The sequence below is a fragment of the Phyllostomus hastatus genome, unplaced genomic scaffold, assembly GCF_019186645.2.
Source record: "Phyllostomus hastatus isolate PE091 unplaced genomic scaffold, TTU_PhHast_1.1 phas_scaffold_114, whole genome shotgun sequence".
Classification (NCBI taxonomy): Eukaryota; Metazoa; Chordata; class Mammalia; order Chiroptera; family Phyllostomidae; genus Phyllostomus; species Phyllostomus hastatus.
In genome coordinates this window covers 9390086-9409782 of record NW_025334006.1, presented here as the reverse complement: position 1 = coordinate 9409782, position 19697 = coordinate 9390086, and the positions used below count along the sequence as shown (strand labels likewise).

At 43.8% G+C, this 19697-nt stretch overlaps 1 protein-coding gene across 2 annotated transcripts in view; it reads right to left on the bottom strand.

The window, feature by feature from the left end:
* The window catches only part of UBE2H (ubiquitin conjugating enzyme E2 H), a 103637-nt gene that overhangs the window by 9222 nt on the left and 74718 nt on the right, over window positions 1-19697 (bottom strand). The window contains exons 4-5 of one of the 2 annotated variants that reach the window (XM_045855591.1): window positions 14935-14974; window positions 13397-13449 (exon numbers count right to left, since the gene is read on the bottom strand). The exons of the other annotated variant lie outside the window; for it this stretch is intronic. Of the exons in view, the coding sequence (XP_045711547.1) occupies window positions 13397-13449; window positions 14935-14974 (93 nt within the window). The remainder of the gene's footprint in view (window positions 1-13396; window positions 13450-14934; window positions 14975-19697) is intronic. 2 annotated transcript variants of the gene reach the window in all.

Sequence of the window (19697 nt, the reverse complement as noted above, 5' to 3'; positions counted from 1 at the left end):
AACATGGCCATCTCCTCCAGCCTTGGAAGTCCCCACTCTGGAAAGTAGTCAAGCACCACATCTTAAAAGAACTGAACACAATTTTATAGGTATTGACATTTAATTCAATTCTCATAACTTCTAATTAAGATAAATATAACCAGTTATTCAATTATTCTGGGTAATGAGGGTAAGAACCTACATGGACCACTTAAAATCATAAGACAGGTAAGTACGAATTTATTGCATTTGTTGATAGTCATTTAATGAACATTTAGTTACTCCCTTCTTGCCAGATTTAGCATAAGGTGCTGGGTGCACACACACAACCCCCCCCCCGCCCCCGGCAACAAAACCGGTGCAGTCACAGGTGCTCCACCCGGCAGGCCCGAGAACCTGTGAATAGCCCACACGTCCCCGTTAACTCCAGAGATGCTGACGTCCCGTCGGCGGCCAGCGAGCGGGGAACCCCAGTGCTTCCATTGCTCTGCACTGTTCTAGCTACTCCACACACTAAGGGAGACATTTGTTTCCGGAGGGAGTGCTAATGTAACATTAAAAGTATTCTTTAATTTATTCTGCTCTTTAAATGGACCTTATGAGTATTACAGATGGACATTTCGTCAGGCCACATCGCTGTGAATTAGTTCTCACAGCCAGGGGTGACTCTGCTCCCCGGAGGGTGCCTGGCACCGTCTGGAGAAAACGGAGGTAGTCACAACTGGGTGGGGAGGGGGCAGGCAGTGGAGAGAGGCCAGGGGTGCTGCTAAACATCCTACAACGCGCAGGACCGCCCTTCACAACAAATAACTATATGAACCAAAACTTCAGTAGTGCTGAGGCCGAGATACCCTGGTGTAGATGAAAAGGAATGGAAACCTTCCGTAAGGGGGAGTGAGCACCTGCAGGCCACGGGCCGCATCTGGTCTGGCACACCCACCCGACACTGCCCTGCTGCGGCGGCACAGAAGCAGCCACGGACAACAGACAAACAGGTGTAGCTGCATTCCAACAGAGCCTTTAAAACACAGGCAGCCCGAGTCGGCTGACCTCCGCTCTAGAAAACCCTACCAACGGGAGGCGGCCCTCCCTTGTCACTGTGAGGTTAAGGGACTGGGTGGCCAGAATAAGCTGGAGCTGCACTATGCCACGGAACTTTCTGCAGTGACGGAGCTGTTCTGTACCTGCTCTGTCCAACATGGTAGCCACTACCACACGTGGCTGCTGAACACATGAAGTGTGTGAGACCGTGAGGAGGTGGACCACTCATTTCACTGCATTCTCATTAAGTAACTACAGGGAGCGAGCAGACCCTGCACCCGACAGCCCAGGTCTCGAGAGGGAGGCGACGCCGAGGTGAGGCCAGCCCTCTGCTCGGGCAGAGGCAGAGGCAAACAGCAGTTTCACCTCCCTCCCCGAGTTACAGACTCGGTGTTATCACAAGGACCAGGGCTCTCTCATCTTCATAAAGCTAACTTTCCAAAGAATCACATTCCAGTCAGATTCCCATGCGCCAGGAAACAATTCCTAATCAAAATAGAAAAAGAAATCTGCACTAGGATTTTCACTGCCATTTTACTTATTTTTTAAAAAGGAAGCAATGCATCCCGCAAGCCAAGAATCACTCGTTCACTAAGCAAAACCACCGAGCACAGTTTGCCGAGGCTGAGGGGCAGGGAAACACTGGTGCCCTGGCGCGGGGCGGCAGAAGCCCACCCGCTGGTGCGCCCTCTGGAATTACAAGCATGTACAGTATGCGGCCACAGAATATTTTCAGAGTTGTGTCAAGGCAACAGGCTTGTAATTTCTCCTTTCCACACTTCAAATGCCACTTTCTTCTTCTTAACCTTTGAAAATAGCATTTTCCAATAAATACGTCCTTTCTTCTTTTGCATATTTGACATATTAAAATATGACAAATCTGACAAATTTTTCTTTTCATCCTTGGATGGGTGGGTTATTGAGACAGCAATAGAAAAATGCCAAAAGGTAAGCAAATTAAGAAGGAAAAACAAGGAGTGTGGAAGTTTTGCAAATTAAACACAATCCCAGAGCAGGGAAGAGTTATTAAGAGTTACAGTAACACCAGTAATAGTGGTGGCAGCGGCAAGAGTTTACACTCACGCAGCACTTACTACAAGCCAGGCTCTCGTCAACAGTTGGCACAGACACTCTTAATTTCTCCAAAGCTGATGAGGGAGGTTCCATTACTACCTCCATTTTGCACATGGGGAAACTGAGGCAGGATGAGGTGAAGTAACCTGCCCACAGGGCTGGGCTTCAAACCTGGGCCTATCCAAAATGCTGCCTCCGTTGCTGGATAAAACGGGCACCTCCGTGACGGCACAAGCTCCCCAGGTCTCTGCACCACAACCATGTACCCTCGGAGATGGCCACTCCCTCCTCAAAGCTTTCCCTTTTCACAAGTGCAAGGCCAGCAAGGTGGCCTCTTGGTGTTTCAGGCGTTTCTGTGACAGAGCTTCCTGGTATTTCAGAGGCGGTGAGCTCGTTTTCGAGCAGCTCAACCACAGGAAGTAGCCCCAGGCCGTTCACAGACCCCGGCTCACAGTGACCTGGGTGCCTCTCCGGCCAGTCCTCACTACCCACGCTGCTCGCTCACAAGGGTTAGCAGCGGAGTGCTTCTATCATCCAACAACAAAATCTTTAAAAGAAGTACGGGTTTTACTTGCTTCATGTTCAGAAGTGCTCCAGGACAGGACTCCAATACTGCAGATAATGTGTTTCATAACTAGTGGTTTCCCGTGTTCCAGGAAGAGATTTTATACCCTTCCTCACCACTTTAGGTTTTTCAAGCTCCCAATAAGTGGCTCTGCCATTTGTACCAAACAAATAAAACAGCCCTCAATTATTGGTTCTTTCTTCCTGCCTCTACCTGCGTTGAGATCCTTTCGATCCATTTTACAGATGCTGAGTCACATCTGTAACACAGAAGAGCAGAAAAGGGAAAGTATGCAGCCCAGTTTGGGGTAGAGATGGCCGCTTTTGAAGGCCAGGATGTTAAAGCAATGAAGCATTCCTGAAAATGGCTTACAGAGTGAGTACTACCAACAGGGTCCTGCCCAGAAATCTCTCTCAAACATGCAGATGTGCACAAAATCTTCAAGATAAATATGTTGGCAGAAGAGATCTAAACTATAAATGAAAAAAATGAAATACGGATACTCATCTTTGGAAAAATCCATAATAAACATTTTCCCCCTAGAACTATTAATAATAATAAAAGCATCTATCATTCTACCCTGACTGGTGTGGCTCTCAGATGGGTTGGGTGTCATCCTGTAAGACAAAAGGTGGCCAGTTCGAGTCCCGGTCAGAGCACATGCCTGGGTTGTGTGTTCAGCCCCCAGTTGGGGCACGTACGGGAGGCCCCCGACTGACATTTCTCCCTCACATCCATGTTTCATTCCCTCTTTCTCCCTCCCTTCCCTTCTCTCTAAAAATAAATGCTGTAAATAAAATCTTTAAATAAATCTATCATTCCAAAAGTCTTTTTAAAAAACATTAACCTTCCGCTTTTTGAAAGGAAGAGAGTCAGACATGCGTCACCTAATCTACAGATTATCATCAGCTGGCTCCATTACTGGCTGCCTTCGTTTTTAAAGAAAGTGCCAAGATTCCTGAGAAGCATGGTTTATGATGAACAAACAGCTCTTACTTTTTGCCTTGGACTGAATCAGCACTTACCAAGATGCAGTCCCTTGGGACGGACTCCTCAGCCTGGTCTTACCAGTATTCATGTTAACAGTATCACAACACCCACACCTCTGTTTAGGCACATAAACTAATAACTTATGTTCATATTTAATTTTTTAGAACATTCAAACCACACTCATCTCTCATCTAAAGCAGCATCACTTAGCCCATTCAGCCAGGAGCAATGGTTTATGGGTGAACCTAGGTCTCGGCTGTTTGTCCATCAGATTTACCTAAGGAGTTTTTTCATAATATGCATGTTGAGGTCTCGAACCTACCCCAGGGATTCTGATTGAGGACCAACTAGTGTGTGTGTGTGTGTGTGTGTGTGTGTGTGTTGCGTGTCAGGGTGTGTAGAAATGCACAGCCAGAAACCACTACGTACCCTACGTACCCCCCTAACCCCAGAAACCAAACAAGAAGACGGTTGTTTGCTTGCGGGTTCTTTGCTCAAGAAAATGCTGTCTTGGTAGCTAAGCTGCTGAAGAGGCTCCAGTCGAGTAGCCCTCCCCGACCCTTTCCCTGTTCTTTTTTGCAGACCCTTTAAAAGTAACCGCCACTCCTCGAGGCGGAGGTGTTCCAAACCATGGGCAGGAAAAAGTGGATCCAGTGTAGAGGGCATTGAAGGGCTGTTTCAGAGTAGAACAGGTAGTGCTGGACATCCCCTAACACACTGCGGATGGTGGGCAGAGCAAATCCCCTGAGGCCGAACTGTTCCCAGCAAAAGGGGAACTCCTCAGTGGTGAACACAAGAGGGAAAGCCTAGAAGACCCTAAATCGAGTCTCAGGCCTTCCACTGACTGGTTCTGTGACCTGCCTTTGGGCAGGTCTCTTCCTCCCTGTACCTCACTTTCTTCGCCCACAGAAAGAACTACAGATAGTGCTGCAGTTCCTTACAGTGAAGAGCCACCCGTTGCTAAAATGACTGTAAAATAGCCTTCAAATTGCATCAACGAGGACTAGACTAAAATATTAATAAAACATGCCATCTTCTTAGAACAAAAACTTCTTCTACCTGTATCCCTTAAGGAACGCATGTTAATTGAAATGAGTCACACTGGGGGGAAAAGCACCTATTTGCAAAGTGAAGCACCACTACTCCAGGTGACTTACAAAAGATGGCGCACAGCTTAAAGGAGATCACGCGGAGGGCGCGAATCACACATCTTGCTTTGTATTCTTGGCTGTCCATGAACCAGTGACCATAAGTTATTTCTTTTTCCTTTATTGCCTTTGAAAATCAAAGTGGAAACTCTTGTAAAGCACGCTGCTCTCTTTAGGTTAAAACCCTGTGGACGCCCAGTTCCTCCCGGTCTGCCCCACCAGGAACCACAATTACCAAGCAGGCAGCCGTCTCAGAGACTTTAACTTGCACAACCTTCACTTGTTTTTCAGAGGTAACACCCACAATGCTGAGGCACAGAAAACACCACCGTCACAGAGTACAGCCAGGGCCGGGCGCTTAGCACCATCCACGCCTTCTCCAGCGCCGCCTCTCACCCCACTTTTCCAATTCTACTCCTCGTCTCCCAGATGCCTAGTGCCCCAGGTTCCTTCTCTTTAAAGCCAAAGCACTACAGAAAAGCTTGTTTGGAAAGACATCAGTAGTGTAAATTCTGTGGAATTTGTATTTTAAGAATTAGCTTTATACGCTCTCACTCTGGGAAGCTCATCATCTTACAGTAAGCCTATGCTAATAACGACCAATTCTTTCCAATCAGTCTTTTATATTTCTGGCCTTGTCGCACTCAACGTGTCTAAAATTACTTCCCTGAAAGCCTGTTCCTTTCTCCTAATAGCCAGGTTGCCTCCAACACTGTTCCTTGGCCCCAAACCTCTGGGAGGACCGTGGTTAGGCTGTCCTCCCTTTTCCCACTTATCAGTCAGTTTCCCAGACTCTCTACTGGTCCTAATAAAACACATCTAGTTCCTCTTCGGTTTCCCTACCACGTAACTACGTCAGGCTCAGTAAATCATTCCAGCCTTGGAGCAAGGCAACCATCTGCGGGCTGGCCTTCCAGGCTGTAAACTTTTACCTTTGTAATCAGCCTCCTTAAAACAATCACTCAGGTCATTTCCCATGAAGAGCTAAGTTCCCCTTGTTTTCCTTCACAACTCTTCATCATATTCCAGTATCATGCTATCCAAAGAAATTTATATTTCACTGCCCCCCTCAGAAGGGCCCCCAGCTTCGCAAGTTGTGAATGGAGGAGCTAGCCACCACTCCCTAAGGCACGGAACTGTTCTGTAATTCCACAGGGAGCAGGACTGATGAAAGGAGGGGAAGGCAAGACAAAAAGATGGGCAAACAGCACTAGGAGGTGATTTGCTCTGTGACTCACACAGACCTCTTTCCTTGGGCTTTGGCCATTACAGCTGAAACTAATGGCTACGCAAGTTGGGGTCACCTGGGATTTCATGTTACTCATATCCCTGAGTTACTACAGAAAATCAGGAGCTGACCTTCAACAAGCCCACCGATTGACTTTTGCTCATCTTACAAGGAACTGTAATTAATTCATCATGAACTGCTATGCAAGTCAGGAATTTAAAATGTATTCAAAATAAAACCCAAGGATAAAAGTCCATTTCACTCATCCCACAGGGTTTTCTTGGGGGAGGGGCTATCTTACTATATGTATGAAAAACGAACATCCAGACACGTGTGCAGCCCACTTTGGGGGTAAGACTGAAACGGGGCAGATGAATAAAAATTTCAGATTTCACTCACTTATTTAATAATTTGGGATTCATTAATAGTTCTTATTTTTCTACTCTTTCATCAGCTCCTCCGTTTCAATCTTACCAAAGGATATGAGTGTTCTATACTTTAACCTTCTGCTCACAGTCTGTGAACACGAAGAAAGAGTGAAATTCTACGTGCAGCCCATCAGCCGGAGAGTTAGCACTGCGTCTGACCCAGCCGCTGGTCCACCCGAAGAAGACATGGAAAGCAGCAGGCTGGACGCAGACGGATATTCCGTCGAGAACTTCAGTAAAGCCAACCAGGAGGCTTTTTTCCTGCCTTAAATGCCCCAGAACAGGAAGGACTTGAAAGAAAAAAAAGGCTTGGAGAGTTAAAATAACATTCTCTAAAATAACTAATCTGAGCCCATCTTCAACGAGGAAAGGTCATCTCACAGCCGCTCTGGGGGCAAACCTGTGGCGAGCGGAGGCGGACCGCCACGCAGACTCTTCCCGTGGCGCGTGGCGGGGCTGCTGGCAAGGCGGGCCTCGCTGTGTTTGGTTTACGGTGCTGACACGCCGCTACAGGATAGTACATCCAGCCACCAATCTGCCAGGCAACCAACTCAAGAACGTATCCGGTTGCTTGCTTAACCGAGACAGTTTTTCTGTGTGGACAAAATGTACAAAAAGTCTGAGCTGATCAGGTTTATGTATGTTCTCGTGAGAGTCTGTTCGAAGTTTTAAGAGACAGAACAAGGTCTCATGACAAGGGTCGTGCAGGCCAAAAACTAAAGCACCTCCCTCCTGCACACCTCTCTCTCACATACAAAAAAGGAGCAATTAGTAGGAATTAATAAAAACTAGTAATTAGAGATCCAAATAATTTTTGCCATACATGAATACACTTAATCTCACTAGTGGTAGGCAGCGTTACAGTTAAGTCTTCCAAACTAAACACAGGTATTTCTGTTCTATGCAGGAAAGGGGACCGTCAAAGATGTAAGGCACCAGACACGCTCTGCTGAGCGCCACATCAACAACCAGAGGTGCGTCGTTTCGGAACACGAATACTTTCAAGCATTCCACTAACTTAGAGAATCAGTTCCCATCCACTGCCTAATGCAGTGCCCTCCCCACAATGGAACGTAACTATGGAGATCTGCAGAAGAAAATGAATGCTAATAGGTCGGAATGAAGAAAACAGGCACTTTCACCAAAAACAATCCCCTGGGTTGCCATGTCAATCTCAAAACATTAACCGCCTTCCTCAGGTGTTCTTCAGAGGTCATCCCAGTTCAAACATGGCATGACCCCAATTACCTTGAACAACTGCAAGCTAAAACATGGTAGTAAGATTTGTTATTACCCTTCCAGAAATGAATGCGGTTAATATATAATTAACTACTTGGGTATTCTTATAGCCCTGCTAAAACTCACTATTAAAGTTTTTAATTACTAGATCATTTCGTGTGTCCTTCACGTCAGAAAAGAACAAGATAACGTCATGCAATCACGAGGTAAGCGGTCGTGCACGGGCAGACTTGACTTACACACAGCGATCACAAGCAAACACAGAGAAAACAAATCCACATAATCACAACTGAGTCCTGAAACTGCAGCCCCAAAGAAAGCAGGACCAAGTTGTGGCTGTCTTTCATGGTCGGGCTCACCTCCCACAATCCACAAGGCCTGGACCACTCCACGGTTCTAATGCTGACACCAGTGAATGTGAACATGGTGTTTTTAACAAATTTCTGCTAAGTTGTTCAACCCAAGAGATCCCATTTGTCTGCGTACAGTGGATTAACTCTGGGCCTCATACCAACACCACATCTGAGCATCTCCAAGTAAACAGTTAAAGGAGGCGGAGGAGAGAGCTAAACATGGTCGAAGCCATCAAATCCACACTCAGCAGAGTTCTTCTTTATCTACCACCGCTGACATTTACCCCACAGCACTCGAGAGAAGCTGCTCTACCTGACCTGTCCCAGGGACTCATGATGACAGCCAGCTGTTCAAAGGCAGGCGCGTGTTTGTGGTTCCCCCGAGGACGGATCAATACTGGGTTTTCAAGCCTGTTCAAACAGTAGTTGTTGGCCAATCATCCATGCAGACAGATACATATACCTTTTATCTGTGTAACTACACAGAAAGTCTGGAAACAGCAAACACTAATTCCAAGTAAAGCATTATTTTAAGGTACATTTCCCTTCAGCCAAAATCTGAACTGTTTGGAAAGATTCACAAGGCTATCTAACTGAAAAGAGGGGTGGAGTAAGTATTTCCAACACGAGAAAGCTTTCATTCATTTAGCAGCTTAAATGCATTAGGCCATGATTTATTACTATTAAATAAATTCATGGTTTAAAAATTGTCTAACTGCGTCGGAAAACAAACTTTGTTTCTCTCGTCTAATTCTAACCTCAAAGTCCCTTAAGCATTCTTTCTGTTGCAGTCACCTTCATTTGTCTGCTATGACACCCCAGATGACCTAAGGGAAGTCATTTCCCAAATGCTGATTGTTCTCACCAGCAAAATAAGGGAAGTATCCAGTCTACTGGTTAGCAACCCTAAGGGCAGGAATAAAATTATAAACTGCAGAATTTTATAAGAAAATTGTCTTCCACCGTCCATGTCCACAACTTGATCCACAAAATAAGTAATTTACCAAGTCAGTTGAGGAGTGAGTCAAATGAAAGTTGAGGAGATAAACACAATTTGCAGGGGTCAAGTCTGCATGGCCCAGACACGTGGGAGGGATATTAAAGCTGTATTTCAGTGAAGGTACCTGACATCCAGGAGTCTGGGCTGAAAAGACAACTGTGGATAAAATATGTATTTTGGAGTAAAAAAAGAAAAACTGAAAAACACGAGGAGGAGCTTAAAAAGCTACTTATGGCTTTTGAACTTTCCTTCTGCCATTCTTTAAAAATTACAGTTGTTTTTGAAACTGAAATCCAGACCCCCTAGCTACATTTGAAGTTTCCCAGAGCTTTTATCACTGCTGTCTGGTCTGCAAGAGCAAGCAGGAAGGTGCTTGCTCTTCCAGAAAAGATGCTAAGGCACAGGAGGCCAAACACATCCATTCTGGGCTGGCACCCTTCCCTTTCCTTTTAGCCCACAAGAGTAACAACAGAACCTAAATACTCAAGAGAGGACTTCATACTGATGACAGGCATTTTTAGAAAATTAGCCATATTACTCACTGTAATGAGGTCTCTCGCAAGGTTAATATACAATTAAAAATTACTGGTTGATTGAACTACAATTGTGCCAGTTTTGAGCTTCTGAATGAACAAACTGCTGTATGCCTGGCAAAGAAAACCCGGATGAGAACAGGAGCGATGAGTCACAGGGGCTACCAGAAATTATTATTTTTGGGTGGGGGGAAGCTGGAGGGTAGAATAGAAGACCAGATTTGCTACAAACATAAGCACTGTTTATTACCAAGTTATGGAAGTTAAGTCTGAAACTGCAACTGGGAATTGCTGTTATGCTACAGACGCGTGCACCCGCAGCACAGCACAGGCCCCGGGGCAGAGGGAGCTGCAGGAAACCTCTCCCGCCATCCCCGCTGCTCACCAGCCCGGACAGCAGCGCTGCTGGAAGAAGCTTTCACTGCCTGGCCGAGCCTCTGCTTTTCGGTTACCTGTGCTAATAATCCAACTTTGTAATAGTAGTTGTTACATACTAAGTTAGATATTTTTTTGGCCTTTTAATGAAGATTTTTCTCAAGAATTACAGCAAAAATTTGAGTGATTCAGAATTCACCAATTACGATTAATCTTTGATGCTAGAGGCTTTAGCAGTGTGTAATGAAAATCTGGTTTAGATCTCAAGATCAGGCAAGTCTGAAAGAAACAAGGTACTCTGAACCAACCCTCTCCACAGATACTCTGATATAAACCATATTTACTTGCCCTTAGAATGATCCATAAAGAAATTTTAAATTTACACTTTTTAAAATTTAAATAAAATTCTGAAATTTTCTCAAGGAAAAGTTGGGGTTAAAGCAACATATCAAGACAATTCTCTCACACACAATATACTATGGGCTATATTCTAAATGTATTCTTCTGGTTTCCTGGACTTACCTGTAATGATAGCATGCCCACACTCTTGCATTACATGGAGCATTTAACAATAACTGAAACACATGTAATACAGAAATCAAAGTTCACTTTGACCAATGAGGTTTAATCTGTTACTTAGTAAATGCTTTGCAAGGTGACACAAGAACACGTTCTAGCATTTTATAGGTAGGATGAAACCTTGGTCATGCTGGCCTCCTGCTTCAAAGTCTGCTCTGAACCTTCTTCACCTGCTGGTGGGAATGTAAAAGGGTACAACCACTCTGGAAAACTGTCCGTGAGTTCCTCAAACGGTCAGACTGTCACCACCACTCCACCCAGTAATGCCCGTAGGTAAACACCCAGCAGAAATGAAAACCTACGTCCACATGGAAGCTGGTACACGAGTATTTCTAAGAGCCCAAAAGTAAAAACAACCCAAATGTCCATCATCTGACAAATGTGTGACATCTGTACAATGGAACATCATTTGGCCATAAAAAGGAATGAAGTACTAATACATGCTACAACATGGATGAATCTCGAAAAGATTACATGGAATGGGGGGAAAAAAAGCAGTTACAAAAGACCATGAGTTTTATAATTCCATTCATAAGGCATGTCCAGGATAAACAAATCTGTAGAGACACAGAGGAGTCGTTGCCTAGGCCTGGGGAGTGGGGATGGGAGGAGAAGGGGGTGACGGCTAAGGGTGAGGGGTTTCCTGCTGGGGGATGAAAGGGTTTGTCATGAAAATGTGGTAGTGACTGCACACAACTGTGAATATACGAAAACCTATCAAAATGCACACTCTAAATGGGTGAATTTTATGTATGTAAATTATAATTCAATAAAGCTATTATTTAAAAAATAATCTGTTCTGCCCTGGCTGGTGTGGCTCAGTGGCCTGCAAACCAAAAGGCTGTTGGCTCCAATAACGAGCCAGGCCCCCCACTTGGGGGTGGGCAAGAGGCAACCAGTCAATGTTTTTTCTCCCCTTCTTTCTCTTCCCCTCCCCTCTCTCTCTAAAAGTAAATAAAGTCTTTACAAAAGTGAAAAATAAGTAAATAAAAATAATAAAAATGATCTGTTCTGAGATGTGAGGTACTTAAGAATCAGCAAACCTCTTCCACAAAGATTTTCTGGTCAACAGTAAAATAATTAGTTAAACTAACATCCAATTTACCATATTATAATTGGAACCAGCTTGCAGTATTTTGTTGTGTACATTTCTAAAATGTGAATGCAGTGTAAGGAAGGACATCATTACATCAGATATTCCAGGCAGCCTGCCACGGACTTCTTTACCAAACAAAGCATCTTAAAAGGATTCCGAAGTACGTCTCTTCCTTGTTGCCTGATTCTCCTCATAAGCTGTAATTTCCCTAGAACTCTCATGCCGAACAGCACTGAGCACGATGAAGCCACTCGTTAATTCAAAAAAGATCTGCACCCCTCCTGCACACCAGGCACCGTTTCAGACACGTATGCGCGTGTGTGTAAGCCCCTGCTCCTGCGAAGTGTACACTCTACTAGGACAAGGTAAATGGTAAACAAACACTGGTTTTAAAGACAGATGACTGAAACAGGGTGCCACACTGTGGGGGATGTTTACTTTAGACACAGGGGCTAGGAAAGGAGGCTTCGCAGGGAGTTATGTTTGAGGTGAGAAAAGGTACCAGCCACTCAAAGATTAGGGAAGAAAACTCCAGGCAGAGGAAATAATTCTTAAATGGCAAATTCTTAAATGGCAGAATCGGGAGGAGAAAAAAGGATTACTGTGTGCTGCTGGTGACCAACCTCCCTGAGATTCTCACGCACCATTCTCGTACAAGGGTGCGTGGCAAAGTGACTCACAGATGGTGGTGGCAGTAAGACAGATGCCTGCGATCCTTAAACCTTTAAAAGGTCTCACAACTCTTCAACAACAGGAGGCCATCCCTGGTAAACCCCAATCTACAGTGGTCTTCCCTCCCTCTTCTTGTACCTCTCAGCACCTGTTTGCACCACTCATTTTTTCAAACGCATCAGTGCAAGGCCCTTTGGCAGGAGTGCCGGGACTTAAGACAAAGCAGACATGCACACCTCAACTGGTTCTTAAGGCAGGAAATAATCAGGGAGCACAAAATATACAGGCGTAACAACAAACACAATGTAGAAAGGAAGTGCAGGCCACAAAAGACAGTTATAGAATATAAGAGTGGCCAGAGACCGCTCCCAGCCCGAGTGTCAGGGGAAGCTCACGGGGTGGGGTGCACCACGGCAGGGCGGGCCTGTGACCCACGAGAAGTCCGACACGTGGGGGGCGAGCACACCAATCTGCTGCAGCCCTAATCAACTTCCAATGTATTTTAAAGTGTGTTTAGCTCTCCAACCCAGTTACAAGCTCAGGGAGAGAAGGCTTGATATTCCTTGTACTTCTCTGCGATGTTGAGCACCGTATTTTGCTGAGCTAGGCAACGCGTTGTGGATCCACTGGAAGAGATGTCAACTTCGGCACTAAAGGTAAAGCTAAATTATTCTTTGCTTCATGGCACGGTTCCAGCCTTTGAAACAGATAATCCCCCAAACCTCTTTATACATTGTACCATTTCACAGGGACATTTCTAAAAGTGTTTCTAAAAATAAAAGGCATTACAGATAAACACATGTACAATGTGCTTCTGAATATACACAGATATGCAAAGTTTTATATATATATCTCTATGTCTACATATATCACTATAATTTCAGAACCTCACAAGATTTTGAACTTCTGCTACACCAAAGTTTAAACTTGTGAGAAAACTTGTGCCCCCCCCACCACTGATCAAACTTTCCCATCCAGGCCTCTAAAATCCCTTCCCATTCCCAACAAAACATCTTAAATCAGAGAAGAAAAGCCACATGACATTTTTTAAGGCAGTGTCTCAATACCTCTAAAAGTATTCCATGGCCAAACTCACCATAGAGAGCTGTCCAAGTTTGATTAATTACATCTAGACACACAGTTCCTGACCTGAAACAGATGGAAAGAATGGCATTTTTTAAAAAATCAGAAAGTTAGTTGCATGTATCTGGCAACTAATTTTATTTATTAAGAAAAATACTTTTAATAGATTATTAAAAAAAAAAAGAATCCCAATTAGGGAAATGTGATGAGGAGAAAATACAAGGTATGGCAAAAGTAGGTTTACAGTTGTGAGTGCATGAAACAGAATTTATTCTTGTACTATTATTTACTATTGCATTATTTTCCACACGAACAACTGTCAACTTATTTTTCCCCCACCCTGTCTTAAGTGTCTCCTTACAGATTGAAGGGGAAAAACTGTCACTATACAATGGAGAAACCAACAACATCTTCGCCAGGAGATGAGAATGAGCACTGGTAACCAGAGGCCGGCAGGCCTGTGTGCCTCAGAACAGGACACCCGAGGAGGACACAACCCACTTTGTGCTTTTCTGGCCGTAAGTGCACACTCAGTGTCACGGTAAGGAAACATCAGAGAAGCCCAAACTGAGGGACAGTCATCCTATAAAATAACTGGTCTAAATTTTTTAATAATACCAATTTCATAAAAAGCTGATTAAAGTAATTCCAGGTTAGTTTACAAAAACATAACAACTAAATGCAATACTTGAGCCTGGATTGGATCCTTTATTGAATGGAAACAAACAAACAAACAAACAAACAAACAAACAAACAAAAAAAAAGCTAAAAAGTACACGACCAGGATGTGGCAGTAGACTAGAAACTGCTACTACATTAACATTTAGTTCCTGAGTCTGATGGCTTTGCTGCAGGTGCGTTAAGAGAGCATCCTGTTGTTAGGGTGACTGATACATAGACGTATCACAGGACCCCGGGGCACGATGCAGGTATACGACCTCCTCACACAGGGGTTGGAACACCCTATTGTACACGTACATGTATGCACACGAAATACCAAAATTTAGTGCCGTAACAAGGGAAAAAATGCAGAACAAATCATCGCATATTCTAAACAGCACCGAAAGTAACAAAATAGGAGGCACTGGTGTCACATTTTAAAATATCTCTCACATTAGAAGGAAAGAAAGGGATAATTAAGATTCAATAACTGAAACGAAACTACAATTATTCACGTCTGCTCTACTCTCGCACACTGAGAAATACTTTAAGGGTTGAACATGCTAAATCTGTACACTGAAAACAGTTCTCTGAATTGTGTCTATACAAAGAGAACAGAGATGTGAAGTATTACAAATGCTAACTGGCTATCAAGGAAATGAAGGACCCATTCATGACCATGGAAAAGCTAAGCAGTCCAATAGCAGAACCTGAACTAAGTGTTTAGAATAGCATACCCCTGGGACTCTACAGTTTAAGTGACCACTCACACAGTCCTATCTGCCGATAAAATCCAGAAAGATAATTGAGGTTTGTGCACAGTGAAGAGAGAGATGAACGCTAATCAAGAGCAGTTGCTGCTAAGGGTTAAACATTTTTAAAGTTACTTACGCTTCATCAATGTTGGGATGGAAAATTTTATTCATGAATCCTGTAAAAAGAGATGTTAATTAGCAGCAAAAAGTATCCAGAGAACAATTAGTTTTAAAGTATTTCTGTACCGGAAACAATTTCAGAATTGGAAAAAAGTGATGATACCCATAACTCATTACTTTCAATCTTAGACCTTTCATTACTGGTAAGACTATATATTCTCCTGGCAATGGCATTTACTTAAAATACATTAGAGTTCCAATTAAAAAAAAAAAACCCTAAAACTAACAATCTCTGAGAGCAATGCAACTTTTTATACAAAATAATTATTAAAAGAATTTTTTCTGAGCTATGAAGGTGCTTGCCAAGAAAATTTATTGTACTAATTTATAACTAGTGCCATGACACAAGTTAAGAAAGCATTCCTCTGCCCCCCCCACCCCCGAAGTTTTATTGTCCAATCTCTAACTGTGGAGGTTCTGCATTTGAACTTCTCTTTCTAAAGCTCAGTTCCCGGCATCGCTCTGCCACAGTGCGTGCAGACATCAATGAAACTGCTGAAATGTTAAAGGGGCACCACTTCCACAACACAAAGAATTTCATAAGGACGGTGACCAAAGTATTTCCTTTCACTTTAGTCGACTCACTCCAGGAAACCCAGCTTTGATTAAAATTGGGGCAACCAAGAAATGAGGCAAGGAGTTAAAAAAAATTCTGTAAGATGGCTAAATTTGTCAGGGATCCAAGTTCTTTTGATTTATTCATAGAAGAACAAGTATGGACTTTAACAAATATACTGATGTTTAAATTCCAAGGAGAAATTCATTTATTTTCTACCTTAAAACTGGTGATACATAATCAGTTTGCATGCATGCAGATGGCAATATTCTAAAGCAGAGATCCACGGTCAAAGCTGTCATTTCATCATCCTTTTCACCTCAGTTACTTTTAAAACTTCCTTATTCCATTCCGTGCTTCCAAAGACTGAAGTGCTCACCGAACTGACCACCCCTGTTTCCCACTCCCACTCTCTCTCACCACCCCCTCACACGGTCTCTCACTTTCCTTCACTCAAATCATATTTGGTCAGTGCCTGTGCGTCTGGCAGTGCGCTTGTTGAGGGGACAGAATACTACTCCACTGTTCTTGCGGAGGTCACTGCAGCCGTGGAACAAGAGACATGAAGAAGTGACTGCAGTGCATGTGCAGAGCTGATACGGCCAGGGAAGAGGAAGTTGTCGGGAAAGAGTCAGGGAAGTGGCATCAGAGGAGGACCCCCAAGAATGCATTGTGACAGAGGACATCTCAGAAAACCTAAGAAACTTCTCTAGACTCAGGAAAGGAGGGACGAACACGCAGTCCCAGGTACGCCAGTGCTCGCCTGCTCCAGCCACTCCAAGTACTGATTATGCTTCTAAGGCCTGTTTGGTAATCCTGTGTTGAAATAATTTATGTTTTATCTACTACCATTAAGAGAACCCATGCAATGTTCACATTACTCTGATGTAAAAAGAAAAGCCTTGTAGCCAATTGCAGTTTCATACTAATTTTTATTATGGAAATGAAAGATGTTTCAAAGTCTAGACTTAAGAGGCATGTGTTTATGAAGAGGTTTTACTAAGCTAATGGAAACGCTCATATCTTAAGGTTAAGAGGAGAAAAAGCAGGATAAAAACCTACATGACTCTAGAAAAATATAGGTGTTCATGAAGATCCATGAGGACTACTCATTGAAGCATTATTTATGAAAGCTAAGACACAAATCTGACTCCATCAAAAGGGACTGGAGAAACTGTAAGCACATCCATATACTAGGAGTTCCATACAGCCAAGGTAACGAACTAGAACTGTTCAGTATCAGCTTGGATCGATCCAAACCGAGGGGAGAAAGAGTCGCAGAATGATATATTTACCACATGATACCATTTAGCGAAACTAAAACAAAGCAACACCATGCATTCTCTATGGTAACAAGTGTGGAAATTGCACTGGACAACATGTATCAAACTCTTGCAAAATTATTTCGGTGAAGGTGCACAGTCAATGGTAGAATCAGGGGACAGAATGGGCAACAGTAACTAAAGATGAATTTATAATACTATGTGCCTTTTAAAAAGACAGAATGTGTATATTATTCGCTCCAGTTTTTAAAAAGTGCACACATAGACACCAAATAGAAGCAAACATGTACAACTATTAACAGTGCTTAATTCTTCATGATGGAAATATTTTCTCCATTACATTTTTCAAATACTCCCCACACGCCCCTTTTTACATTTACCGCCCCTACACCCGCCCATACTTTGACACACCGCCCGGCCCACTCCAGAAGCAGGGTCAGGCAATGCGGAAAGGCTGGAGTGTCAACGGGAGTGAGCTTTAGAGGCCCCCCTCCCCCATTTCTACTACTACTCTTCTACTTGCCACAATTTTTACAATGTCTAATTTTAACAGCTGGAAAACACTTTCAAATAAAAAAATTATAAACAGTAGCAAACACTCTAAAGCAAACCTAATTATACACAGGTTATCCAGTGCTGAACCCTTTCAAGGAAAAGCGCCACTAAAATCAACCATTTCAGTTGAGTATTTATATCTCAAATACTCTGGCTTAATAATACAAATTCATCACAAAAAATCAGAAGACCCTCAGGTTATGAGGCACCGGCTGTCAAGATCAGTTACGTACAGGAACATCCTGCTATCGTAACTGCCAAGACACTTCCTGGCGCACGGAAACATGACTGGTTAGCCACGATACGGTTTAATTCAAGAGACTTGTTCTGTTATGTGGGGAGTATTTTGAAGTTACAACTGAGAACTTAACATTGAACTTGGTACTTAAGATACTTCAGCTAGAATTCTGGAAGGAGCGCCTAGTGAAGCAACAGCGATGGCAGAAGGCTCCTGTGCTGCCCGCAGGGAAGAATCACCGGGAGAGCTCTTTAAAAACAGAGGTGCTGTTAGAACATGGCAAGTGTTACGGAGAAACACATAGCAAAGAAGGGGCTGGAAACAGGAATGCTGGGGCGGGGCTGCAATTTTAAACACGATGGTCAGGGAGGGCCTTACAGAGAGGGTGACTTAGTCTGAAGGGTGTGAGTGGGGGAGGAGTCACCCCGCAGCCCGGGGAAGAGTGTGGACAGCTCGGGCAGCCAGTGCAATGTGCTCCAGGAGTTTACTGGGTGTTTGAAGACCAGCAAAGAGAGTGGTGAAGCTGAACTGGGTAAGCGGCAGAAGACCGGCCGAGAGGTCAGAGAGATAATGAGCATCTGTGGGTCCCTTTAAGGATGCTGGCTTTCATTCTGCGTAAGGTGGGAAGCCTGCTAGGGAAAGAATGATGGAGAATGGCAATCCAGGCAGAACGGAATGAGCTGTCTCTCCGACAGTAAGGGCGAAGCTTCAACAACTTATGTCACAGGAAACCTCAGAGGTGTGTCCAGAAAACAGTTATGGTGAAAGACCTTTACATGTTTATTAAAACTGCCCCTGAAAGGTTAGGGTGCCTCCCTCCTTGTACAAGGCCTGGAGATTACATTTGGAATCAATATAGTTTCCACACTGCTTTCAATTAAATCTAGATTTTTGGCTTGGTTGAGTCTAAGAGTACATAGCCAAAGAGGGCCAAAAAGGACTCAGCCCGCCCTTTTTAGGAACATTTTTAAGCAATGAATGTGTTGGAGCGCAGTCCGCAGTGCCCCTGTGAAGCGGAAAGGCCTGTCCGAGCCTGGCGACAGACGGCAGAATCAGACTGCAGAGAAGACTGCACCAGCAGAGACTTGGGCTCGCCCCAGCTCAGCTACCAACTGCAGGCCTTGGGCAGGTCACTTCCTTCTGTGGGCCCGTTCCTCCACCAGCAAAGAGAAACAGTTAGACTCCAGCATCTCTGAAACCTACAGTCTTACTCCATCAGCCCTAAAACAGTAGGATTTAGTAACAACGGCCAGAGCTCTGAATACAGAAGACTTAAGGAGAAATGTCCAGAGTTTAAGTCCTTAAAGGAAATTTATTCTGTAAGGCACGTGTTTGGGAACAAAAGTATTCTGGAGACTACAAAGCTACCAACGTGCTAAAACACCACCAAGCAACACTGTATCTGCTGACTGTTCCCAAGCAGGCAGAAAACAGGGACCAAAGCACAGCCAGCCAAATGCTAACAATTCCCAGACTACAATCCTCTTCCTGTTCCAGGCTTTTTCAACTGTTGGAAAAATACCCAAAGCAAATAAATGAAAATAAGCACATATCTCTCTTGTACATTTGTTCTTGGCTAAGCTGTGGGCAGCATCTGTGGCAAAGCCACTCACACTCTGGACGATGATGGCAACAATGGAACTCCTGGACAAGGAGGGGAGCAGACGAGAAAGCGCAGGCCGGGAATTCAGGAAAGGAAGGTTCTCAGGGCCGAGCGTGTTTGCCCTGGCAATGTCCTCCTTCCTTTTGGCAATGCTAACACCACACTAATGAATGCGTCTGCAACAAGAGAATTTTCCCAACACTTGTTTCCATTCGACCAGGAACTATTTTGAAGCTATTTTAAGAGAACGTATTTTGAAAACGGCTTTTATGGAAACATGATAAGTGGAAGCAGCAAGTCATTTTTAATCTACGTGACTTAAGATTTTATTCATGACCAGACATTTTCTAATGGTATATTTCAGTGATTTGACCAGATAAAATTCAGAACTCCTATGTTTAAAATCTTTTTATTTTAAAGATTTTACTTATTTATCTTTGGGGGGGGGTGAGGAAGGGAGACAAAGAGAGAGAAACATCAGTGT